A 26,414-nucleotide genomic window follows, 5' to 3' on the forward strand; every position below is an offset into this window, starting at 1 on the left:
CCCATAGTTCAGAGGTCAGTCCGTCAGGGACAGACCTTCCAGGAGCAGGGCAAGGAGGTTGTGTGGGACAAGCTGCTCCAGGCAGAAGGTGCCAGGCTGGAGCTGGTGGGGCTGAGGGTCCTGGTTCAGGACGGGGAGGGGCACTGCCCAAGGCAGGGGTGTCTCCAGGGAGTAAGAGTGGCCCAGGAGATGGTGATTTCCTGGTAACTGGAGCCCCTGGCAGCCTTCCACTGATTTAGTTTGGGTGTTTCTTCCTTGGTCTTTTTCTTTCTTCCTTCTCTTTCTCTCTCTGTCTCTCTCTTTCCTTCTCTCCATCTCTCTGTCACTCTCTCCCTGTCTCCCCCTTTCAGTCTCTGTCTCCCTGTCTCTCTCCCTCTCCCTCTCCCTCTTCCTCTGTATTCCCCCGCTTCTCCCTTCCCTCCTGAGCCCCCACTTGCCCATCTCTGAGCCCTCCCTGCCTCTCCCTGTCCCTCACACCCTCACATCTCCCGCTATCTATAAGCTGTCTCTGTCTCTGAGCTCACTATTACCAGCCCTGTCCTGGGCCCAGGAGCTCACCCTGTCTGCCCTGCAGGATGCTGCAGCTGAGCCTGTCCTGGCTGGGCCTGGGGCCGCTGGCAGTCTCCCCATGGCAGCTCCTGCTACTGGTGGGGGCCTCCTGGCTCCTGGCCCGCTTCCTGGCCTGGACATACACCTTCTATGACAACTGCTGCCGCCTCCGATGTTTCCCGCAGCCCCCAAAGCGGAACTGGTTTTGGGGTCACCTGGGCATGGTGAGTATGGGCAGCAGGACGAGTCTGGGGTGCCAGGGTAGATGGCCCTCCCAAAGGGTTAGGAATGGGGCTCAGAGGATGGGCTGGGATCTAGCACAGCAGGGAAGTGAGGTAGCCCTCTCTCCTCACTCCCCCACCGGGCCCTTTCCTCTCCTCTGTGCACCTCATGACCCAAGCCTTTCTTGTTCTTACCCTTCCTCACCAGCTTCTGCTTTGGATCATGTCCTGCCTGACTTGGCCCGATGGGTGCTCTTTGGAGGGGCTCACAGGCTGGGCTACAGAGAGCCAGGTCCCTGGTGCCCTCTCAGGCTCCAGCTGTGGGTTTGAGGCCTCCTCAGGGTCTGCTGTCTGCCGGGCCTCAGGCCCATGTCCGCTCCTTTCTGGGCCTCTTCTTCCCCAAAGGAATTACCTGTGAGCTCTGTCATCGCTTCACCTCGCGCGGACACAGCTGGGCCGGAGGAGAGGTGTGGACAGTCTCTCCTCCTCCCCTTCCTCAGGCACCTTCCTTTTCTTATCTGGCCTTCCATCCCCAGACACATTAATGGGCCTCATTGTCCAACTTATGTAAAAGTGGATCGCTTCTCGTTTCAGAAGGAATCACGCTGACCTCTGCCCCTATGGAGCAACCTTCCTGGGAGAGGCCCCCATCCTAGCCTCATCCCCAGAGGCCCTTTGTTTGTGCTGCGTCCACCCCTTTGCCACAATCACACTTTGGACTTTGTAGTCACCTAAAAGGTGCTGCCGCCAGCCAATGACCTGAGTGTTAGGTCCTCTGACCAGAATCTGTTCTTCCTTCCAGCCTCTTTCTTCTTCTACTTCTTCTCCCATCGTAGACTCTGCCGGGATGTCCAGTCGCCTTCTACATTCCACTCCAATAGCTTCCTTCTGACCCCACTTCCTTGGATACATTTAGCTTTGATTCCACCCTTCACACAAGGGCTGAAGTCTCTTGCCGATGGAGCTTTCGTTCAGGGCCCTTTGGAAAACCTTTGCCTGTTGGAGCTCAATCCCAACATCCTTTGATCCATTCTCCATGATGATGATAGAGAGGGTCACAGAATAGGACAGAGGGATGACAGGGAAATCCCCAGCCACCCACCTGCAATGCACCCCATTCTGTACGAAACCTCCTGTCTGCTCGCGCTGCTGTCTCCTTGTGGACAAAGACTTGTTTTCACTCATTGCCTCCGTTTCCCTGCTTGATCCCCACCTGCTCTAGTCTGACCCATATTCATCATGCTCCTGTGAGATGACTGTGACCTCCAGGTCCCTAAATCCCGTCTCATCCACCTCTAAGCAGCTCTCGGAATTGTTGACCATCCTGTCCTCCCGGAACCTCCTTTCTCTCTTGGTTCCAGGACAATGCCCGTGCTGGTCTTTTCCTACCTCCCTGTGGCTCCTCCTTCACCCTACCTTTCCATGTGGGGATTCCCCAGGTCCTCACCTCTCCTCCCTCTCCTTCTCTCCCAAGTTCACCTCCTTATCCAGGGCTCCAATTCCTGAGTGGACCATCAGTTCCCTCCATCAGTGAATTCCAAGGTCACCTTCCTCCTGAGTCTGAGGCTATGTGTCAGCCCCCTTACTCTCCATCTCATGTTGGGCATCTCATAAATACCTCGTTCCACCAAGTTGGAATCTGAACTCACGGCTCCATCCGCAATCCAGCATCCCCATCTAGTCCATCTTTCCAGTTGCCCACATTCCATACTTTAGAGTCCCCTGGCCGCCCCTCTTCTCTTACCTGCACATTTGGTCCTTCAGTTCTTCATCACGTGTGGCTGGGCTGCCTCCATAATCTCTGCTCAGTCCGTCCCCTCTCTGCATCTTCCTGTCACCCCTGGCCATAGCCACCATTGTCTTTCTCTGGAAGCCTCTCCCAGCTCCCTCTCTGGTCTCCGCACTGTGGCTCCTGTTCCCTATCATCCACTCTCTCTTTAGCCGTGGAGATATTTTTCTGAAATTAAGTTGAGATCACACATCTTCTTGGCCAGAAATGGTTTGATGACTGCCCACCACTCTGAAGATAAAAACTAAATTTGCCGGGCCAGGTCTGCTACCCTCTCCAGCCCTATCCACATCCTAGATATTTCAAGCTCCCGCTTTATCTCCTTAGGCAGCCAATCCCTTCCCACCCCAGGGCCTTTGCTCACGCTGTTCTTTTAACTGGAAGTGCTTCTCTTCCTGTGGTTATCGGGTTGATTCCTCATACTCCCATTTTCAACCCAAATGTCACTGCCTTCTAGAAGCTGTCCTTGATCTCCAGATTTTGACCTCTGACTTGACCCTGCTCACAATGAAACTTAATTGTCCAATGATTTGTGTATTATCCATCTCTTGCACTAGATGGTGGCACTGGGGGGTAGACATAGAGTATCCATGCCAGAAGCTGACGTACAGTAGACGGTTAATAAATGATTGATGATGTCTTGGTAGAGGTCATGTTCTAGGCCTAGGTGAACTTGTCATCACCTTCCTTAGTCATCCAAGGTCAAAGGGATGAGTGACTAACTCCTCCCCTTCCATGTCCCAGACCAGATCATCACAGAACAGGATGTTCCAAGCTCACCCTGAAGGCTGAAGGTCGCCTGGGATTCTGGGTCCTGGAATGGTCTCTGGGTCCTGGAATGGTCTCTGAGCCCTGGGAGCAGCAGGAATATGATAAATTTACAGTAGTTCTGACTTCCCCTTTGAGGGCTTGGCCATGGGGTCTGGCCTTGATTGCTCTTCCCTTCTCCAGTCCCTCTTGCTTTGTGACCTCAGCTGAGTTACTCTCTCTCTCTCTCTGTCTCGCTCAAGCAATCTCATCAAATGCCTCAGGGGCTTTGGAGAGCAGGGAGCAGGTCACATAGAGGAAATGGCTTATTTCACCTGCCTGGAGCACCGGGGGCATTTGTAAGGCTCTGATGGGGCATCCTGAGGGACCTGGAGAAGATGCCTAGCCAGGAGGTGACCTGCCCTCCTTCCCCTTTTGGGGGACGTGGCTTCCGTTTCTCATTTGTAAATGGTACAATTGATGAGCATGTTCATAAGTTTAGGGGAGAGAGACGGGATGCACTGTGAGCGATGATGGATAGATAGATAAGGGATGGGTGGACGGAGAGATGCTTAGATGATGGCTGGATAAATGATTGACAGATAGATAGATAGATACATACATACATACGTATGAGATAGATGTATTTGCATCTGTGCATGTATTCATTTCTTCTCCTTCCTGTTCATCTGTCCTTTTTTGTCCTTCTCTGTCTCTCCCTCGCTCTTTCTCTGTCCATCTATCCAACTCCTCATCTGTGCTCCCCAGCACCCACAGAATCAGTCCCCTACCTCTGCCCAGTCTTGATACCCTGCTACAGCTGCTTTCCTCTCTACCTTTTCTCTGCCCCTCACCCATTTCACTCTAGCTGCACTGAACTCCTTGCTGCTCATGGCCAAGTGCTGCCTTTCTGCTCCAGGGCTTTGAGCAGGCTATTCCTCTCCATCCATCCTTTATCTATCTATCTATCTATCTATCTATCTATCTATCTATCTACCCATCCATCTATCTAATCTGTCTATTTATCTATTATCGAAAGAAACAGAGAGAGATGAAGAGACTGAGGGGACAAGAAGAGGCACATAGGTAGATAGACACAAATAAAGGACAAAGACCAACAGAGAGAATCTGACTTAGTGAGGTGGAGACAGATACAGACCAATACTACAGGCAGAAGGGGTGAGGGGGTGGGTGGGATGTGATGGATTGAGGGTTACGGTAGCAGTTGTAGCATCTCAGGCCCCTTGCCAGGCCTGGCCTCATCCCCACCCATTCCCAGGTGACGATCAATGAGGAGGGCTTACGTCTGTTGGAGCATCTGGGCCGCCACTTCCTTGATGTCCAACTCTGGTGGATTGGGCCCTTCTATCCTGTCCTGCGGCTCGTCCACCCTAAGTTTGTTGCCCCCGTGCTCCAGGCCTCAGGTATCTCTCCTAGGAGCCCTCAACTCCAGCCTCTCCCCTGCCCTGCTTCCAACCCTTCCCACCCCTGGACAGACCAGGTTGAGCAGGGAAATGGGAAATGTTGACAAAGACCATGGCTGTGACACTAACCTGCTGGGTGACTCTGGGAAGGTCCCTGGCTCTCTCTGGTTGCCAAAGTCTCTTTTAGTTTTGAGTGGTGGAAACTCAACACTGTTGGTCTACGTAAAGAAAGGGAACCTATCGACGGGAAAGCTCAGGGACGTTTGTCTTCAGGCATGGCTGGATCCAGGTCTTCAAACAATGCCATGGGAAATCTGCCTTCATCTAGTAGTTCTGTGTTCCTCTCTGCTGGCTTCACTCTCATGTTGGTAAAGATGAATCTCAGAGCTCAACCCCCACAGAAAAATGAGCTGAGTCCCCACAGATCCAGGAAAAATTGCAGGATTCCTTCAAATGGCCTGGCCTGGGTCACAGGGACCAATTCCTCATCTAATCACTGCAACTGGATTGCCAAGGCTCAGGATCATATGCTCAGCTCTGGAGTAGAGGAAGGGTTGGCACAACCAACCTCCTAACTGCCTGGATTGAGAGTGGAAGAAGAGTGGTTCTAGGAGAAGGGGATGGATGCTGGACAGGCAGATGCTAGATGTCCATCCACCAGCATCCTTGCTAGGTGGGCATTTCCTGAGTGAGGAAACGGAAGCTCAGAGAGGCACCGTGAGTTCTCAAGGCCACAGAGCATGCTGAAGCTTACCCCTTCGTTCTGTATGTTCTCAGCTGCCCTAGCTGCCTCTGATGGGAGGGACCCTAAGCTAGAAGGTGATTTGGGGTGGGAAGATGGCCAGAGCATTGTGGGTTGGTTAACTGTGTCGTTGCTCCTGGGGGCTGGTCTAGAGGGAGCAGTGGCAGCTCTTCACGGTGGGTGAAGCTCAGCATCAGACGTGGGGGCAGCATCCTTTGGTCTCTTTGAGGATAGAGGAGCCATGCTGCATATAGGGTGCAGGGGAATATTGAGGAAGTCTGGGTCACACATGAGCCATGTTTGGGACATTAATTTGACCATATTTAAGTCTATCTAGGGCCCGTCTGTGGGACACACTGAGGTCATGTCAGATTGTCTTTGGTTCCACGTCAGAGCATGCTGTATCGTGTCAGGGCATGTCATATATGTTGGGGCCATGTCAGGACATGTGAACACATGTTGGGGCCATGTCAGATGTCCCAGGAGATGTCAGAGAGTGCTGGGCAGACAGGGTCTTGTAGACCTCTGTACCGGTGTTTTGTAGAGCGCTGGGCTGTGCTTGGGTGTGTACAGCATGTTGGACCATGTAGAAGCCATGTCAAGGTGTGCTGGGCATGTTGTTCCATGTTGGGGTGTGTCTAAGAATGTAGGGGTATGTTAGAGGGCTCTGCCTTTGCTCTGGTCTGTACCTCAGCCTGGTCTGGTCCTCACTCACCTCCCCCCGCCTCCCTGTTGCCTCTGTCCTTGTGCCATTCCTGCTATGCTGGGTTGGAGGGGAAGGCAGACCCCTGGCTGGGAGCCTCCTCGCCCCACCAAATGTTCCTCCCCTCCCCCTCTCCATGGTTCCTGATGGTTCTCATTCATGTCAGCTACCATTGCACCCAAGGACATGTTTTTGTACAACTTCATAAAGCCCTGGCTGGGTGAGTAACTACAGTTGAAGGGGGTTGGGGAGAACCTCTGGGGGGCCAGGAGAAGGCACTGACCTTGCCCACTCCCCTGTGGCTTCCTCTATTAGGGGACGGGCTCCTGCTAAGTGCTGGTGACAAGTGGAGGCACCACCGCCACATGCTGACGCCCGCCTTCCACTTTGAAATCTTGAAGCCTTATATGAAGATTTTCAACAAGAGTGCAGACATCATGCATGTGAGTTCCTTGAACCCAGGGTCCCAGCTGGAGCCTTAGAAAAGGGGGAGTGGCCTCAGACACGTATCATCTGGAGAGTCCTTGTTCTGCTGAATGGCTTTGGGGCCCTTGCTTCTCATTGCCAAGCCTCAGTTTCCTTATCTGTAAATTGAGATAATTGTCCCTTTTAAAGGGTGGTCAAGATGATGTAATGGAATCATGTTCCCAGCACTAGTAGGTGCTCAGAAGGCTTTAGTTTCTGGTCTGCTCACTGAAGCCCTCTAAATTGAAGACAGTAATGATGAAGATTGGATAGTAGTTTTTTCTGCATAACACATCACCTTAAAACTCATGGGCATGAAAAAATTGGTGTTTGTTATTGATCATGAGATGATGGGTCAACTGAGTACTTCTTGTCTTGGATGGAATCACTCAATGTCTGTGGTCATGGCTGGGTTCTGTAGACAACTCTGCTGGTCCAGGCTCAGCTCTGTCACATATTTGGGGGTCAGCCAGCTCATCTAGGATGACCTTGGTGGGACAACTGGACTCCTGCACTTGTTTTTCTTGTAGGCTAGCCTGGGTTTACTCACATGGTGGAGACTACGTTCTAGGAGAATGAGCAGAAACATGCAGTACCTCTTGAAGCCTAGTTTCAGAATTAGCACACCATCCTTTCCATCTTCTCCTATTGACTGAAGCAAGCTCTACATCCAGCTCAGATTCAAGAGGTGGAGAAAGAGGCTCTAACTCCAAATAGAAGAGCTGCAAGGTCTTATTGCAAAGGATGAGTCTATAGGGAGGGACAAAGAAACGAGGACATTTTTGCAGTCACCTACCGCTGTGATAATGATGAAGAAGATGATGACAGCTAACAGTTACTTAACATTGACTGTATAGCAGAAATGATATGCCAATTCTATGGCATATGTTGTCTAATTTAATTGTAACAATGCTGTCAGGTAGAGATGATTATTATTGCCACTTTACAGGTGATGAAACAGAAGGTTAGAGAGGTTAGGGAGCTAGCCCAAGTTCACATTGCTAGTAAGTTAGCTATGAGTGATGGATCAGGGATTCTAATGTGGTTTGTCTGACACCAAAGCAGGCCATCTTCACTGGTACTGAAGATTTGACAGGTGGAGCCAGAAGAGGGCAATGAGTTGACCCTTGTGGCACACAGAGCATAATAGACAGAGCTGGACCTTGATCCCAGGTCTTCTGACTCCAAGCCATGGGGTCTTCATGTCCTAAGTGTAACAGCTTCCACTCCCACTTAAGCCTGGTCCTCCTTGGGGATGGGTGCTTGGGGCAGAGGACCAAGAGGCTGGGTATTGGGGAGTCCATCCAGGTGGTTGGTTTTGCGGAGGGGTTCTAGGGAGGCAGGTCCTAGCTTCAGCTCTGCCCTATTCTCTGTCCAGGCCAAGTGGCAACGCCTGGCCTCAGAGGGCAGCGCCTGTCTGGACATGTTTGAACACATCAGCCTCATGACCCTGGACAGTCTGCAGAAATGCGTCTTCAGTTTCGACAGCAATTGCCAGGAGTGAGTCTCTGCCCAGAGCCCGGGAACATGAGCCATAGACCCAAGGGAGTAGATGGAGGGAGGACTGACCAGGGCAACCAGAAGTGCCTTCCTAGAGAAGGTGGGTCAGAGATGGACATTAAAGGACAAGGAAGAGGAAGGAAAAAGAGTCATCTTTTCAGGTGGGTAGAAATGTTTGGTAGACGTCAGGAGTCTAGGATGAGCACAGTATGTGCAACCGTGAGGAGACATCTTGGAAATGAAGTTGGAGGGCTTGGCAGGGGATGGATCTTGAGGCCATTCAAAGGCCAGGAAAAGGGGTATGAACTTTATCCTGAGGTTCCAGAGAGCTATGGAAGGTGTTTGAGCTGATGAGGGTGGTAGTCAAAGCTGAGCTTGGACATCTGACTCTAGAGATGATTGACTGTTGTGTAGACACAGTATGCAAGGAGACCACAGAGAGAAGAAGGGCTGAACTTGGTGGAGAAAATGGGGCAGATTTGAGAGAAACCATGGAAGAATGGGCAGGGTCAGATACTGTGTAGGAGAGAGACCTTAATATGATTTCTAAGCTCTGTCCTGGGGTCTAGGACATGAAGGAGATCATAGAGATGGGAGAATGTTTGGAGGGCACCTTTTTCCAGATGGAATTTGGTCCTGGGTTCTGGCTGGGAGGGCCTCCCAGGGTTTCATGTGTGTTAAGGAGATTTTTTCTCTCTCTGGCCTGGCCCTGCAGGAATGCTAGTGAATATATTGCTGCCATCTTGGAGCTCAGTGCCCTCATGACTAAACGGGTCCAGCAGATCTTCCTGTACATGGATTTTCTATACCACCTCACTCTTGATGGGTGGCGCTTCCGTAGGGCTTGTAGACTTGTGCATGACTTCACAGATGCCGTCATCCAGGAGCGGCGTCGCACTCTCCTTAGTCAGGGTTCCCATGACTTCCTCAAGGCCAAGGCAAAGACCAAGACTTTGGACTTCATTGATGTGCTCCTGCTGGCCAAGGTGGGCTTCTCTGCGATTTGAATTCAAGAGGTAGAATGGACCTTGATTTCAAATGTCAGATCGAAGAACTTGGGCTTGATGCAAAGGGCACTGGGGAGCCATGGAGGGTGCTTGAGGAAGGGAAGAATGAGTCAGAGATAAGCTGTAGACATGACTGTGTGGAAGGCTGCCTGGAAAGAGTAAACAGGAAGCGGGAGACCAGGGAGGAGGTGTGTGCGGTGAGCTCTGGAGATGAGGAGGGAAGGATCCTGCTTGGATGATGGAGCGTCAGGAACTGTTTCAGCTTAGACATAGGCACCCTCAGAGCTGGTGTGATTCGAGGCATCTTGCCCTTTCTCAAGGATGAAGATGGGAAGAAACTGTCAGATGAGGACATTCGAGCTGAGGCTGACACCTTCATGTTTGAGGGTGAGGGTTCCAGTGTGAGACTTCTGAGGGGTTGCAGCCTCTCTATCCCATCGACTTGGCAGCTGAGCCCTGGGCTACCCCATCTTGCCCCATCCTCTCCACGCTCCCTCAGGCCCTTAATGTAAGGGCGCTGTCCGCCCTCCGGTGCTGAAGCAGCCCAGAAACCCCAGCCTGTCTGGCTGTCTTTCAGGCCATGACACCACGGCCAGCGGCCTCTCCTGGGTCCTGTACAACCTCGCGAAACACCCAGAATACCAGGAGCGCTGCCGGCAGGAGGTGCAGGAGCTCCTGAGGGACCGCGAGCCTAAAGAGATTGAATGGTGAGTGCAGGTTCTCATGGCCTCTCCGGAGCCCCTCTCATTGGCTCTGCTCCCAATGTGGAGAAGAGGGAAGATCTTTTTGTTGATTCTGTCATCCTGTCATACCATTTAGAGGGAATGGGAGCAGAGCCCAGATGCAGGGTCTGCTATACAGCCTGGATAGCAGGGGGAATGTTACAGGCTTTGGGGACAGAAAGATCTGAGTGTCCACACTTGTTGCCCCACTAACTTGCTACATGACTTCAGTAAAATCAGTTTCCTTTTCTGCATGCTGCCTTTCTCCTCTGTAAATTAGTTGCGTGTGTGTGTTTGTGGTCTCTTCCCCACAGGGCTGCTTGGAGAATTGTGACAATGTGTGTAGAACGGATGCCACCCATCATGTGTTCACTAAATGAACTTCTTCTCTCCTCTCTTTCATTTCTGCTTGAAGTTGCAATGTTTTCCCCTCACTCCCCTTACTTTTGGCTTTTTTTTCTCTAATTCCCACCTAATAGTCTATTCCAGGGATTCCCAAGAGATCTTTGGCCGTCAAAATAACCATCCATCTCTTCATTTAGTAAACACATACACACGGTCTGCCCTTTCCCAACTCAGTGTCCAGTCCCATCTGAGTCCTACCTGGGCAAGGCGGGGGCTGAGAGGAAAGGAGGTGAGACTGGGTAGTGAAACCGCAAATACGAAATCACCACATTGGATGTGGGTAGCAGAGAGTGCTCCTGGCCAAGGGATAGCTTGTGTAAAGGCCAGGACAGAAGCATGCAGGAATGAGCCTGGCATGTTTGGGAGGAAGTCAAGGTGGCTGGATCCTTGTGCTATTTACCATGTGAAGAACCAGATGGGATCCCAAGGAGGCTGAGCTGGTAATGGAAGCTCCCCTTGAAATGCTTTGGAATCTATGTTCAGAGTTTCCAAAAGTGTCACTTCAAGTCTTTGGGGAAGTTGATATTGGATAAAAGGCAAAAGTGGGCAGGAATGCTGCCATTAGGGGTCTCACATTTGGCAGAAATGGTCAGATAGTCATGGCTGGTGCTCAGGTAAGTGTGGCCTTGGCTTGAATACTGCAGCAAGGCCCAGAGATCCTTCAGCTGTACTCTTTGTAGCTGTTCAGCAGGTTCTTTCTTGAAGGGAGATCCATAACTAACTTAGGGTAATGGGGAGCCATGGGAGATGTTTGAGCAGTGGAGAGACACATGTCAGATATGGGCCTTAGAAATACCTCTTTGCAGCTACAGGGGCAAACTGGAGGGGATGAGCTGGGCCTGAGGGCCTCGGGGGCAGATTCTGGTCAAGGGCTGAAGGATGGAAAGGACATGTTGGACTGGACAAGCACTTTAGATGTAGTGCCCTCAACTTCAAGGGTTTGCTCAGCACAGCAGTCCTGTGATGTGGAGAAATGTTTTCCTTCCAACTTCAAAAAATTACACAGTTGGTAAAAGTTCAAGTAGTATTAAATGTTTTACAATGAAAATAAACCTTTTTTTCCTCCCAACTTTATTGAGAGATAGTGAACATGTAACACTGTATAAGTGTGAGGTGTACAATGTGATGATTTGATATACATATATATTGTGAAATGACTACAATAATGTTAGTTAACCCACCCATTACCCTGTAAAGGGAGTAGATGAATATCTAGTTCTTTTCATTTCCTTGTCGCCAGTTGTCTGAGCACCTTCCACCAAACTATCCATCCATTGCCCAGGGGTTTGTGGAGTCTCCTTTACCAGATGCTAAATTTTCACCTGTTCATGTGTGGTCTCCAAGCACTGTATTCTATACCATGGGTCTGTTTTCCTGTTCTTGCAACAGTACCACACTTTTTTTTTTATTACTTTTGTAATAGGTCTTAATATCTGGTAGATTGAGTTCTCTTTCTTTGATCTTTTATTTTTAAATTGACCTAGTTCTTGATGAACTTTAATTCTTTAAAATAAGATAAACAAGTTCCAAAAAAAGAACCACAACAACTAGATTTGTATTGGATTGCATTGACTATATTAATTTAGAAAGAATTGGTACTTTTATATTAGATCTTCCCACCTTAGAGTGTGGAGTGGATCTTATTTATTCAAATAACTGTATAAGTCCATCATATATATACATACACACACACACACACACACACACACACATATGCTTTTTAAGCCAAGTATATAATTTAAAAACTTTTTAATGCAAATGTGTTAAAGCTTTTATGGATACCCTGTGAGTATTGTGTTTTGCTCAGAAATGCTTGTAAAAATACCAGCCTACATTTTCTTCTAGTTACTTGTGATTTTGACTTTCTAATGCTTAATTTTTTGGTCCCTCTGGAATTTATTTTGTTATAGGAGTGAGGGTCAGAGCAAGGTGGGGAGAGGCTCTCTTGGGGCAGAAGAAGGACTGCGGGTGTCTGGTTTTGCTCCCTGGATAACCGTGGGGGGGGGGCGTTCCCTAGGGACGACCTGACCCAGTTGCCCTTCATGACCATGTGCATCAAGGAGAGTCTGCGCTTGCACCCCCCGGTGACGGTCATCTCCCGCCGCTGTACCCAGGACATTAGGCTCCCTGATGGCCGGGTCATCCCCAAAGGTGCTGGCAATGACGATGGGGGGGATGGTCCCATCAGCAGGGACCTCGTCCTGACCACCCCCTACTTTTCCATAGGGAACACCTGTATCATCAGCATCTTTGGGGTTCACCACAACCCGTCTGTCTGGCCAAACCCTGAGGTGCTGCCCCCCTCCCCCCACACCCCATCCCGGGACCTGGTGAAGGGGCAGGGTCCTGACCCGGAAAATCAGACCCTGCTCCACTGTATCCACATGTTTTCTGGGGGGCGTCTGGGTGTCCTGAGAAAACCCACCCAGCAGCCCTGCGTCTCTCTGCTCCCAGGTGTACAACCCCTTCCGCTTTGACCCAGAAACCTCCCAGAAGAGATCACCTCTGGCTTTTATTCCTTTTTCAGCGGGGCCCAGGTGAGACCAGCAGATGTCTGAGGCGGGAATGGACCGTGGGTGGTGGGGCTCAGGGGATATGGCAGTCTACATGGGGGTCCCAGGCACAATTAGCCCCCTTCGCTACCCCTGCGGGCCGGGATGGGCTCCTGGGTCAGGTCCCGGCCGCAATCTGAGCCCCTCCCCCCTCACGCCCGCAGGAACTGCATCGGGCAGACCTTCGCCATGACCGAGATGAAGGTGGTCCTGGCGCTCACCCTGCTGCGCTTCCGCGTCCTGCCGGATGCGGCGGAGCCGCGCAGGAAGCCGGAGCTGATCCTGCGGGCGGAGGGCGGGCTTTGGCTGCGGGTGGAGCCGCTGAGCGCCGGCCCTCAGTGACCCTCGGCTGCCGGCCCTGCGACCCACCCTGACCTAACTACCTCCCTTTGCAGGTTCCCGGGGAAAAAGAAAGTGTGCTGTAACCTCTGTCCCAGCTTCCCCAGGAGGCAGCAGGGTTTGCTTGGGGCCTGCGGGCCCGAGGGAGTGCGCGTGGTGGACGTGGGGTCTGGTGTTTCTGAGCCCTAGACCCTGACTGCCTTTCCTGCTGACCACCGGGGCGCCCACTTTGATTTCAGGTTCTCGCAGAGCCCAAGCATGGATTTTATCCTGCGGGCAATGGGGAACCATGGGAGATGTTTGAGCAGGAGAGGGACCAAATGGTGGCTATTTGGGAAACAATCCAAATATCCGTTAGCACAGGAATGGATAAACAGAATGTGGTATATCCACAACAGGGAATATTACTGGGTCATAAAAAGGAATGAGGCAGGGATACATGTTACAACGTGGATGATCTTTGAAAACATTGTTAAGTGAAAGAAGCCAGTCAACAAGGTCACATATTATATGATTCCATTTATGGGAAATGTTCATAACAGGCAAATCCACAGAGACTGAAAGCAGTCTGGTGGTTGTCAGGGGCTGGGGGAGGGAGATGGGGAGTGAGAGCTAATGGAGACGGGGGTTTCCTTTTTGGGTGATGAAAATGTCTTGGAACTAGACAGAGGTGGTGGTTGTATGACACTGTGAATGTACTGAGTTATACACTTTATAATAGTTAAAATGGTACCTTTTATGTTATGTGCATTTTGCCTCAAACAAAAAGGCTATTTTATTATGCATATCTTTATTAATCTGGGTTTTTCATATAATAATATGTTGTGAACATCTTTCCATGCCATTAACTCATCTTTCCATGATACAAAAACGTCATTTTGGGGTCTTTAAAATCCTTAAATGTTAAGTATTAAAGCCACTCTATTTTTTTAATGACATTATGTTAGAAAATAATTTAAAAGTTTGTCTCACTTTGTGCTTTCTCTTCATGTACATTGATGGTTGGAGATACCGCTATCAATTACACATTGAGTTACTCTTAATGAAATAACATTTGGTGTAGAAATTTTATTTTTATAGCAATAGATACACATACATTCATGTAAGATATGGGTGTGGTTAAACACCTTTCATAGAACATGTATGGCCTGGAAACTTCACAGACACTGAGATTTTTGGTCCTATTAATAGAGGTAGACCACTGAGACGGGAGTAGGTGACACTTCAGGTCCCCGAGGTAAACACTCTCACACTGGTCTTGTGGATCCAAGAGATTAACTCACTTGCTCAAGGTCACTCTGTTGGTGAGTGGTGGAGTTGGGTGAATTTGGCCAGCTTGGCTTCAGAGATACACGTTAACCTACAAAGGATGTGATTTTCAAGGTGTGTCTCAGCCCTAGGCATATCTGATCACTTGGGGAACCACTGGAGGCTCACTAGATGAGACAGACAGGTGGTACCTACATTTTTAAATGTCATATTTTTGACAAGGGATACACTCACTCATGAAAAAAAGTAAAATGCACAGTGAAAAATATTTGTTCTCCATATGTCCTTTGTTTGCCCAGCTTCTTCTTTAGGTAAACACCTTTGCTTTTTGTATATCATTACATAGTGTATTTATGCCAATAATATATGTGCTTAGTTACCTTCTGTCTCATCTTAAAATTGTGTATAAATTTACAAAATTTATAAAAAGTAAAATCTGCTCTATTGGGTGTACAATCCTGAGTTTTGACAAGTGCTTAGAGTCCTGCAACCACCATTACTATAGTCACCTCCCACCCCTGGCAACGACTGATCTAATCTTCATCCCTATTGTCTGTCTTCTTTCACTGAACACAATGCATTTGAAATTCATCCATGTTGTGTGTCTCAATACTTTGTTTCTTTTTATTGTTAAGTAATTTTCCAGCACATGAATGAGCCACTTTTTTTTCCCCATTGGAGGACATGTGGATTGTTTTTAGTTTGGGGCTATTATGAAAAAAAAAACAACTGCTCTGAATATTTGTGTACAAATGATCCCTGCTCTTGGAGCGGGGTAGCTGGGTCACATTGTATATGTGTATTTAACATTAGAAGCAATGCCCAAACTGTTATCAAAGTGTCTGTGTTATTTTGAATTCCAATCAGTGATGTATGAGAGTTCTAGCTCCTTCACACACTCACTGGCACTTTCCCCCCGATCATTCTTATGAGTGTTACATCTATCACTTTGATTGTAGTTTGTTTCCTAATGATTAATGAATGTTGAACATTATTCCTGTGTCCATTTGCCATCCGTATGTCTTCTTTGGTGAAATGCCTGTTCCAATCTTTGCCCATTAATTTTGCTTGCATTGTTTTCCTTCTTCTCATTGGATTTGGAAAGTTCTTTATATTTTTTACATATGATTTCTTTGTCAGATGTGTGATTTATAAGTCTCTTTTCCTATTCAGTGTCTGATCTTTACATTATCTTAAATTTCTTTCACAGAGTAAAATTTTAAAAAGTGCATAAATCACAATTTATCAATATTTTCTTCTTATGAGTTATGCTTATGGTGTTATATAAGAACTCTTTGTCTACCCCAAATCACAAAGATTCTCTCCTATTTTTTTTCTTCTAAAGGTTTTTAGTTTTAGATTTTACATCCTTTTGTTCTATGATCCATATTAAGTTCAATTTTGTCTAACATGTGAGTTATGAGTTGACTTTTTTTGTGGCATGGAGATTCCAGTTGTTCCAGTACCATTGATTAAAAACACTATCCTTTGTGCATTGACTTGCCTTGCATATTTAAAAAAAGATCAATTGACCAAATTTGGGAGGTCTACTTCAGGACTCTTCTGTTCCATTGATTTATGGGTTTAATCTTTGGCCAATATCACACTGTCATGATTACTGTAGTTTTATAGTATATCTTGAAAGGGGTCATGTGAATCCTTCAAGTACATTTTTCCTTTTCCAAAAAATTTTTTTTTGGCTATTCTAAGTCATTTGCATTTTCATATAAATGTTATAATTGGTTTATCTATTTCTAGAAAAAGTCCTCTTAGGATTGTGATTGTAATTTATTCAAATCTATAGATCAGTTTGAAAGGCTTAACATTTTAACAATGTTCAGTCTTCCAATCCATGAACATTGTATGTCTCTCCATTAATTTGGGTCTTCTTGGATTTCTCTCATCAGTGTCTTGAAGTTTTCATCATAGAGATCCTGCACATATTTTGTTAGATTTATGCCTGAGAATTTCACTTTTTCTGGAGTCTACTACTTTTTAAAATGGTACTTTAAAAGATTTCCAATTTTTAACTGCTAGTATATATCAGGGTTGGCATGCTTTTTCTGAAAAGCCCATGTAACAAATATTTTAGGACTTGCACACCCCATCAGGTTTCTCCTCCTCCTCTTCCTCCTTTTCCTTTTACAATTATTTTCAAATATAAAACAATTCTTAGCTTAGACCATACAAAAACAGACCACAGGACAGATTTGGCCTATAGACCATAGTTGGCTGACCCCTGGAATATAGAAATAGAATTGATTTTTGTATATTGACCATGTATCCTGAACTCCATTGGATCATGCCCATTGGAATACAAATAAGGCCATTATTTCCTAAATCTTAAAATACTCTTCCTTTGACCACCGCCCCCGCCCAACTTTCCCAGCCGTTAACGCACATTTCTTTCCTCCCCTGTACAGCAAACCCCTTCAAAGAATGATCTAGACTTAGGGTGTCAAATGTCTTCTCGCCCAGTATAAACAGGCTTGGATGGTGGATGAATGAGGGAGGAGGGGCGGCATCGATCCGTGGGGCCTCAGGATTTGGCTGCACCTGCGTTTGTGATTCTTAAGACACATCTGGGCCTGTGCTGTCACTGGCAGGTAGGTGTTAAGAGCCTCTTTCCTCTCCTGAGCGTGTCGGAGCTCCCTCTACTGGACAGTTCCAGGATAACAGGCTCTAAGACGTCTGGTCTCGTCTGGTCTCTATTCAGTGTGTGGGGGAGCGCTTGTGATTGTGTGTAAGTGTATGTGTGACTGTGTGTACATTTGGGCGACCGCATACACGCATGTGTGAGTGTGTGTATGTAATTGTATGCGCATGTGTGTGAATGTGTGCATGTTCGCACATTTGATGCACACGTGTGAGTGTACATTTATGTATGTGACTGTGTATGCAGTTGTCTGCACGTATAGGTGCATGTGTGTAAAGATGTGAGTGTGTGTGTCTCGAAGTCAGTGAACCAGGTTGCTATAGCTGATGTCAGAGGTTCTGCTCCCCAGACCTCAGCCTTGCAGCAGGCAGGACATTCCAGAGAAATAACGTCCTTGCCAGCAGCCCTGACTGATGGCAGTGGGTGCACATTCTCTGCTCTCCCCCAGAGGTCCCCAGGGGGACTGCGCCCCAGGTGCCCACAGTGGGAACTTCCTTGCTAAAGCCTCTTTTCCCTGCTGCCTTCGCTTCCCTGTCTTACTTCCCCACTGGCCAAACGGCATCTCCTGGGATCACTTCCCAAAGAAACAACTTGCAGTTGAATTCTTTTCTCAGGGTCACCTCCAAATAAAGTATTTGCACTTGAATTTTTGCATCAGAGTCTGCTTCCAGGTAACCCAAACTAAGACACACAAGTAGGCTCTCTCTTCTAACCCCCATAGACCTATTATTACTACCTTTTTACCAAGGAGGAATAGGAGGTTCATAGAGGGCAAGTCACTTGCCCAAGGTCACACAGCTGGAGAGTGGCAAAGCTGGGCTTTGACCCTGGGCCATCTGACCCCAAGCCCAGTGCATTCTCCCTCCTGGGAGCATCCTCCTTGCTAGGGACCAAGGGAATTAGAGGGAGGTTCACAGCCAGTAAGGTTCCTAATGTGTGCACCAGAGCGTCCTAAGGCTCATGGCTAGTGCCTGTGTCTTCATTCTGTCATGAAATAAGAGAAAGAATGGCAAACACACGCTTGGCGCTGATTGTGTTTCAGGGAGGGTTGTAAGCACTTTGCTCATTTCAACTCATCTAATTCACAGCCACCTTGTTATTACAAGTTTTAGGTGAGAAAACAGACACAGAGAGGTCTGCCTAAATTCACCCAGCTTGTTCTGATTTGAACCCTGGCACCTAGTGTCATTGTTCTTCACCATGATGCCGCAGCATGTATTAAGTCCTACTACGTGCCAGGCCGCATGTACTGAATCCTGGCCTCGTGTATTAAGTCCTACTATGTGCCAGGCCGCATGTACTGAATCCTGGCCTCGTGTATTAAGTCCTACTATGTGCCAGGCCACATGTACTGAATCCTGGCCTCATGTATTAAGTCCTACTACGTGCCAGGCCGCATGTACTGAATCCTGGCCTCGTGTATTAAGTCCTACTATGTGCCAGGCCGCATGTACTGAATCCTGGCCTCGTGTATTAAGTCCTACTATGTGCCAGGCCACATGTACTGAATCCTGGCCTCATGCATTAAGTCCTACTACGTGCCAGGCATGATGCTAACCATTTTTCCTTTTAAAAATATCATTTAGAATTATATACATTAGTAATTATCATTTGAAACGCTATGCAGGCTTCCCATAAAAAAAGGAAACAATTGGTAAGAGTAGACATTGAAAAAAGTTCTTCTGTCCTCTTCCCTTTCCCATTCCTGGTGCTAGATGTACGTTTCCAGATTTTTCTGTGCCTAGACAAACATTAGTGTACGCCCACGTTACTCATTTGCTCACGATTCCCATCCGTTGGGGGAATGTAGTGGTTGGATCTTGGTAGTGACCTCAAATGGGCTAAACAAAGAGAGTTTAAGAAGGGGTGTCATGCGAGATCTCTGCTCCCGCTCCCCACATAAGAACGCAGGACATGGTGAGGCCAAAAAGGAACACCCACGGAGCCATAGATAGGGGAGTCATACCACTATATTCTCGCTGGCAGCATCCACCTCTCTGCAATCCGCAATCCACAATCCACCCTTGCTAGCCCCCATTTGCTGCTAGTGTAGCCACGGCAGTTATATTAGTGGCCAATGGCTCACTGGTTACAGCTGACAGCCAACTAGCCACAGCTGATGGCCATCTACTATCTGAGCCAGCACCTTTCCATGTGAGGCCGAGAGCCTGGTAACTGCACTCCTGGCTCTGTCCCCTTGTGGGACAGAGGTTGTCATTTCCGAAGACGTGGACAGGGCCAAGGCACTTCTTCAAGGCTAGTGCAGTACCTGGAGCTGCCACCTCCCTCAGGCTGATGGGACAAAGCAGCAGCTGTTCTTGGAAACCAGAGGAAGTAGCTACAGCTGAAAGTCATTTTGGCAGAGGATGGATATCTTCCCCCTAATCCCCTCTGGTTGCCTGCAGGTGCCTCCCACTCACCAAACACCACCTCATTATTGACTCAAGGAGGCTACAGGTAGGTGGCCAAAGGCGCCTGGTGTAGCCATGGGCTCTACCTGAGTCAACGTCAGTAGCACACGCTGTCCCAGACGGGCATTCACTCAGCTCCTCTGCACCTGGGAGGCCCCCTTGCAATCTGGCTAAGCAGATACCCAAATGGGGAGCAAAATTCTGTCTTTTCCCCTGCAGGCTCCTCTGCTGCTTTGGAGCGATACCCTTGGGATCCCCCATTGTTTTTTGGATGAGAAACAACACCCTTTTCCCTTCCACAAGGATGGTCTCTGTTGATCGCCCTGTGTCCCACCCTGCTTTGTGTGGTAGTGGTCAGGCTACTTGTCAGAACCGGTACCACCTCAAAAATCCAGGGGACGTGGATGCCAACTATTGTGGGTTCCCAGGACTTTGCTGAAGTTTTCCTTGCACACTATTTTTCCAAAACCAGCTCTTGAGATTGTCTGGTACCTCTCGAAGAAGCTGGCAACCTCAAATTACAGACCTGGACTTCACTGGAGGATGCAAAGTCCTCCAGTTTACTGGGTCCTCGTTTACTGGGACCTTTATTATGGTAAGTGAAATGCAGCAGCTGCTTCTGGCTTGAGTGTGGACCAGATTTCACCACAACTGTGAGTTTCCAGCAGCACTGGTTCCCACTTCTGTCAGGCGATGAGTAAGCGGAAATTGCACTACTGTCTCTGTTTATCTGTTTATCTCAGAACATTTGAGGAAGGAAGCAAGAGTAGCACACTTTTTAGGCCATTTCATTGCCCCACCCTGTGCTGGGTCTTTACAGTCTGTGGGGACAGAGCCAGGAGTGCAGTTTCCAGGCTCTCGGCCTCACGTGGAAAGTTGCTGGCTCAGGTAGTAAATGGCCATCAACTGTGATCGGATGGCCATCAGCTGTGGCTAGTTGGCCGTCAGCTGTAACCAGTGAGCCATTGGCCACTAATATAACTGCCGTGGCTACGCTAGTAGCGAATGGTGGCTGAGCTAGGAAGCGCGGATTGTAGTTAGCATGGTGGATTCCACCTAGCAAGTGGGGTTTGGTGGTTGGCAGAAAAGCGGACAGCAGGTTGCAGATTGTGTGGCTCCTGCTTCCTGTGTCTCCAACCTAGCCGCCAGTGAGACTACAGTGGTACAACTCCCCTATCTATGGCTCAATGGGTGTTCCTTTGTGGCCTTACTATGTTCTGCGTTCTTATGTGGGGAGCAGGACCAGAGACCCCCACATGACATCCTGCATGACACAGTCCTAGCCTGGCTTTGGGGCTGGGAGAGGGGGGTGATCTTTATTCACCACCCACTCCTCCATGTCATTCAGATTCCTGCTCAGAGGTCACATCCTCTGGGAGGCCCTCCCTGATTGCCCCGTCCAAAACATCCCCCTCAGTCACTTTCTAGTACGACTCCATTGCTTAATACCCTTCATTACCACCCCCATCTGACTTGGTCTATTTCCCGTTGGCTTCCCCCATCAGACATGAGCACTGTAATCCAGAGACCTCATCTATCTTGTTCATCCCGGATCCCAGGTCCTAGCACTGTGTCTGGTACAGAATAGGTGCCCAACTACAGTTTGTTGTTAAGGCATGAATTACCTGGGAGGTACACATCCACCTCTCCACTTTACATGAGTCTCCGAAAGGGCAAGCGACTTGCCCAAGTTCACACAGCCAGCAAGTGGTAGAGTTCGTGTTGTGGCTGGTCACTCGTGGGTTGTGAAAGCATTCATGAGGCAGGTAGAAATATAGAAGGAAGATTTATTAAAGTAAAAGAAGGGTCAGCTGGGCAGAGTCCACTGGAAACTACTGCCTCGAGTCTTTGTTTTGCTGGAAATTTTATACTTCGTATTTCCTAACCGTTATGTAAATTGCTTCAGCCTGTAATGGAATCTTCTATTATGTTTGGCTTTGTTCAGTGGGATGGGGGAAAGTGAGGTTAAACTGGTTCTTGAAATCTTTGTATATGCTATATAGATTTAAGTCGGAGCCAGGAGTGGATCCCATACATATGCAAAACCTCTCCCAAGTCCTAGGGCCAGCACTGAGCCTAAGTAAATAGAACCATTGGAACTGGTCTACATAGTGAACGTGTAGTAAACAGAGTCATTAAGGCTTGGTGGAAAGGAGGCAAAGAAAAGAAAGAAAAGAAAGCTTTCGAAAAGTCCCAAGCTAAATTATACTTGTTAATTTGAATTATACCAGAGATTCAAATATCAAAACAGAAGATTTAGTGCCACCGTTACAATCCTCCTCCCTGTTTTATCATTCGCCCATCTCTGATCGGCAATGAAAACTCTTTGGAGATTGGGATGAGGGTCCATCTTCTGTAACTGCTTCAGAGCTGGGCAGGGGCATGGAGCTGTCCCCACCTATGACATTGCCAGTCAAAGATGGTGGAATGACCTGGAAAATCTGGGTGGTTCTATCTAGAAACCAGATCAAGTCAGGGGCTCCAGACTGGGAGTTGGAGCTCTGATCTCTGGGGCCGAGGGCCGTTTCAGGACCATCCGCAGGGATGGGCGGGAAGCCTTGCATGAAGTGCCATCTGCAATTAAGTGGACTCGATTCTGGAAGAGACAAATTTAACCAGCGGTTAAAGAGGCATGGCCCCAATAGAAGTAACCTGAAAATAATAAGGAGGGGAACTAGTAAAGGTGACAGAAGGGACCGTAACTAGGATCCCTAAGAGTGAATAGGGGGTCCCAGGTGGGGTGCAAGTAAAGAAGAAAATAAGAACTCTTAGGCGAGGTCATAGAGAGCAGCTCCGGGAGTCTGGGGTTAGTTATTAGAACTTACCAGTTCTGGGAGATAGGCTTGTTTGAAGAGGAGCTTAAGGTCTTCAGTTGGCTCACAGGAATGGAAGTGACAGTCTTCCTTTCTGGGGGAGTCTTGTGGGGACTTAAATGAAACACGTTTGATTGGAGGGAAGGGGACCCAGCTGCTGACTTTCTGTAGCCCAACAGCAGTTGGGGTGCTCGGGAGAACTGTATAAGGTCCCTTCTATTTAGAAGTTAACTGGTCTGTCAGGGACCCCCTCACCCTCTAGGCTGCTAACAATACTTGGTCCGCTGGCTTTCTGGGGCTACAATGTGTAGAGGGTTTGATTTGGGGGGTGGGGTGCCAGTCCTTATAGTTCCTGAGTGCCTGCTGAGCCTCTCCCAAGGTAATAATATAGGCAATAACAGAATTGAGGTCCGAATCTAAAGCAATGAGCAGTAATTAGAGTCACGGCTTAGAGGTCTCCTGACCACGCTTTCCCAGAGTCCTTTTCAAGGGGCTGTATTTATCTTCACTGAGCAGGTTTCAGAGGAAATAGATCCAGAGTGGTTAAGATAGAATAAATGGTTCCCATAACAATTAGGAAATGAACAGTCTTACCTGCCATGTCAAGGGTCACCCGTGGTTTTGCCCCCGTGATGAGCACAGCTTGGGAGCCGCTGGGAACTTTAGGCCCGTCGGTTGATTATAGTCATTTGTGGGGAGGGAAATGGTCCCTGCTCCCTTCAGAGCCCTTTTTAGTTTGCACAGGGGGCATGGCTGATTTGGAGGATTAGGACGCTCCTTACTCCATGGTCTGGGCTTCCGCATCCAAAGCAGGCTCCTTTACTTGCTGTTCCTTCTCTGGGGTTGTTGCCAAGGTGCCCTTGAAGTGGCTTTGGCCTGTATGTTAACTGCAGCACAAAGGGTGGCCCGTCTCTGGCCTTCTCCAGTCTCACTGTTCCTTTCTTTCTTTGTCTTCCCGGTCTCGGTTGTTGAAGATATTTAAACAAATTTCCTGGCTTTGTCTAGGATCTGTGCCTTTTCATTAAGATACAACAATGGGTCAGAATTACTATCATATTCTGATAGGTCATGGAAAATATTAGGTCAAACTTAATGAATGTACCCTAAACTTAACTAGGTTTTTGGTAAAAAGAGTTAAATCATGCTTTACACTGACTGGCTTATGTCTGGCGTGAGAAGGATACATGACCTCCAGTAGTCCTAGAATACAGAAGCTTACCTAATTATTAGCAAAACTTAGTTCTTACTATTGTGGAGATTTCGTTTTCTTCAGTAACTAAAGACCTGATTAGGACAATATAAAGCATATAAATTATTCTGATGACACATATAATCTTTGCTTTTTACGTAGAAAACTTTTTAATAATATCAACAGCAGACCAATAGTCTAAGAAATTTGTCCTACTTAGCAGAGAGAGAAAACTCAACTTTACTAGCTTACTGTTGATATGTAAATTTATTTAATTGATCATATTTAGCTTAACTATATGTAAAATTCTCTCAAGATTTTTCTCAATCCTATCTAATAATTTCAGCATTTCATTGTTTTGAAATACCTAGATAGTCAATAATTTTTGTCATTTAACACAACTTAGCGAAACTAAAATATTGAGTTACCAACAGATGCCGGGAAACTGCATCCAAGCATCCACATTGTATAATTATTACTGAAAAGTTTCATTTAAAACCGTATTTTAGTTACTTCTTAATAGTTCTTAACTCTATGAGATCACAAAGTCAATTATCCAAGCTATGTTCTTGGCGAATTTTGCAACAGAGATAACATGAATTTATTTTAAAAGCAGGCTTATTCAGACTGCCAGCGCCCAGGGAGGATGGCGGACTCCCGTCCAAAGGCCACCTCCCTTATAATGAACCCCACCATGGGCGGTCCCTGCAGGATGTAGACCAGGACCAGTGGAGTAAGGGGGAGGGCTTGCAGGAGACAGGGAAAGGGATGGGGTGGAAGAATGGGAAGGAGAGAAAGAAGGGGGTGCTGAAGCCTGGGGAGGAGGAAAGTCCAGAGGCTGTCTCGGCCATGGGGGAACGCAGGATAAGAGAGGATCATCAAGGAGGTTGGGGGCGTCTACCTGAAGGAACTTAGCCAAGCACTTGGGGCATTGTTTCCCGAGGTCCGGATCTTGACTTAAGGCCATTAAGGCTTGGATACAGGGGGCAACCAACATAAAACCTGGGACACAACCTGGCTCCACTAGCTGTGTGACTTTGGGCAAGTCGCTCAAATAGAGTTCAGCCTCAGTTTCCTCATCTGTAAAATGAAAAAAAAATATATCTAAAGGGCTTAGAACATATTCGGTGACACGTTGTCCAATGCTGGTGGTGGCTGCCATTCCTGCTCTAGGCTTCCTGCCCATTCTTACACACAGCAGGTCTACAGGGAGCTGAGGCCCTCTGGCCATGGGGGCTCTTTCTCCTGTGTGTCCTACCACTCTGTCTAGTTTATTACACTCTGGCCTTGCCTCCTGACTCTGATGTGGATGGACTTGCTAGCAGGTGAATTCTGTTCCCGCAGAGGGGAAGAGATTCTAGGGGGAGGGTGCATGTCACCCCACTGAGGACCCTAGAACCAGCCACCTGAACCCCCCGACCAGTGTGAGTGGGGAGAGGGAGGTTTGCGATCTCCCCAGCGTCCTACCAGTGTCAGGAGGACTGTCCTTCATGCCCTCACTCACCGACGACCATCCCGAGGGTAATTCTGTACAGAGTCAAGGGCCAGGAGTGGAGCACTAGCTTTGCTGGAAGGATGATCCTCATCATAATTCAGGGCCTCAAGATATCTCCCCTTGGGATTACCACATCGCCTGACATTCACCACTATAATTGTCCCTGGATTAATAGGGCATTGTCCCTTATCGGTGGGGGTGGAGCAGTGTGGCAGAGGGAAAAGGCTTGGGCTTGGGAGTATGACAGACCTGGATTCCTTTCAGTTCTACAACTTGGTTTGCCACCTCTGAGCCTCAGTTTGCTCTTCTGTTAAATGGGTGTCTTCCCTCCTGTGGATATTGTCAGCTGGGTCTCTCTACCTGATCCCCTGGGTGCTGGCCCAGAGAGCTCAGGGGAGGGGGATGCATCGCCTTGCAGGTAGACCATCTAGCACCTAGTAGGTTCACTTTATATGGTGTACCTGACACACAGAAGGGGCATTTTATATGAAGTACCCAGCACATAGTAGGCATGCTTTGTGTAGTATGTCTGGTACTCAGTAGGTACTTTTTATGTAGAATGTCTGGCACACAGCAGGCATGCTTTATGTAGATCATCTGGCAATTTTAGAGAGCACCCAGCACACAGTAGGCATACTTTATGTACAATATCTGGCATACAGTAGACAGGATTTATGTAGAGTACTTGGCACACAGTAGACACACTTTGTGGAGAGTACCTGGCACACAGTAGATGCGCTTTATATAGCACACCTGGCACACGGTGGGCACACTTTCTGTAGAGGTCTTGGCACAGAGTAGCTATGCTCTTTGAGATACCCAGCATGCAGTAGGCACACTGTACATGCAGTCCTTTGAGAAGAACAGGTTTACTTTATGTGGCGTACTGGCACATAACAGCACAAGTACTAACTGCCAGTCCTTTCTCTTTACTCCATTTTTTGGGGGGCCTCCTGATCCTTCCCACCTTCCTGTGGAACCCTCCACTGTCCCTCTCTCAAAATCTCACCTGACATCCCCTTTTCCAGATGGAGGACAGCCCAGAGGGGGCTGGCACAGCCACTGGAGCGAGAGTGAGGCAGAACTTAGTCAGGGTCTCCAAGCTCTGTCGTCCTCTGTCTGGACCCCTCAGATTTACCTCCCTCACCTTTAGGTGCCCTCTTCCCACTAGGCCCTTCCTTCCTGAATCTGGTGAGGAAATCCCCAGTCAGGCTCATTTGTTTGTTCCTGTTCCCAGCAGGCCAGTCTTAGGCCAGGCCCTGGGCTGCCTGGAAGCAGAACTTGAACTCCTGCCAGGAGGCCAAAGGCTTTTGTCTCTGAATTTTGTGATTCTGAGAGGATTCTGGGCCCAGAGTAGAAAGGAGACTGAAAAGTGTTTGGGACAAGGTTCATCTGGCAACAATCAAGTTCAAGCTT

The 26,414-nt window shown here is 48.2% G+C and overlaps 1 protein-coding gene across 2 annotated transcripts; it reads left to right on the forward strand.

Moving 5' to 3' along the window:
- Positions 1-15,562, forward strand: LOC117038125 (cytochrome P450 4F3-like). Of its 2 annotated transcripts, none has more exons than XM_033134792.1 (13): positions 1-88; positions 575-773; positions 4,586-4,730; positions 6,342-6,395; positions 6,491-6,618; positions 8,019-8,140; positions 8,856-9,126; positions 9,468-9,534; positions 9,725-9,854; positions 12,292-12,425; positions 12,501-12,565; positions 12,729-12,811; positions 12,991-15,562. In XM_033134792.1, the coding sequence occupies exons 2-13, from the start codon at positions 576-578 to the stop codon at positions 13,166-13,168; spliced, it is 1,575 nt and encodes a 524-aa protein (XP_032990683.1). In that variant the 5' UTR covers positions 1-88; position 575; the 3' UTR covers positions 13,169-15,562. The 2 variants fall into 2 exon arrangements, with proteins under 2 accessions (XP_032990683.1, XP_032990682.1); XM_033134791.1 differs by lacking the exon at positions 1-88 and adding an exon at positions 95-203.
- The last annotated feature ends 10,852 nt before the right edge of the window (positions 15,563-26,414 follow it).

Source organism: Rhinolophus ferrumequinum, chromosome 18, assembly GCF_004115265.2.
Source record: "Rhinolophus ferrumequinum isolate MPI-CBG mRhiFer1 chromosome 18, mRhiFer1_v1.p, whole genome shotgun sequence".
Taxonomy (NCBI): Eukaryota; Metazoa; Chordata; class Mammalia; order Chiroptera; family Rhinolophidae; genus Rhinolophus; species Rhinolophus ferrumequinum.

Coding starts and splice junctions, on each gene's coding strand:
- LOC117038125 (XM_033134791.1), top strand. Junction 774..4,585: donor TTTGGGGTCACCTGGGCATG/GTGAGTATGGGC, acceptor ACCCATTCCCAG/GTGACGATCAATGAGGAGGG. Junction 12,812..12,990: donor CCTTTTTCAGCGGGGCCCAG/GTGAGACCAGCA, acceptor TCACGCCCGCAG/GAACTGCATCGGGCAGACCT.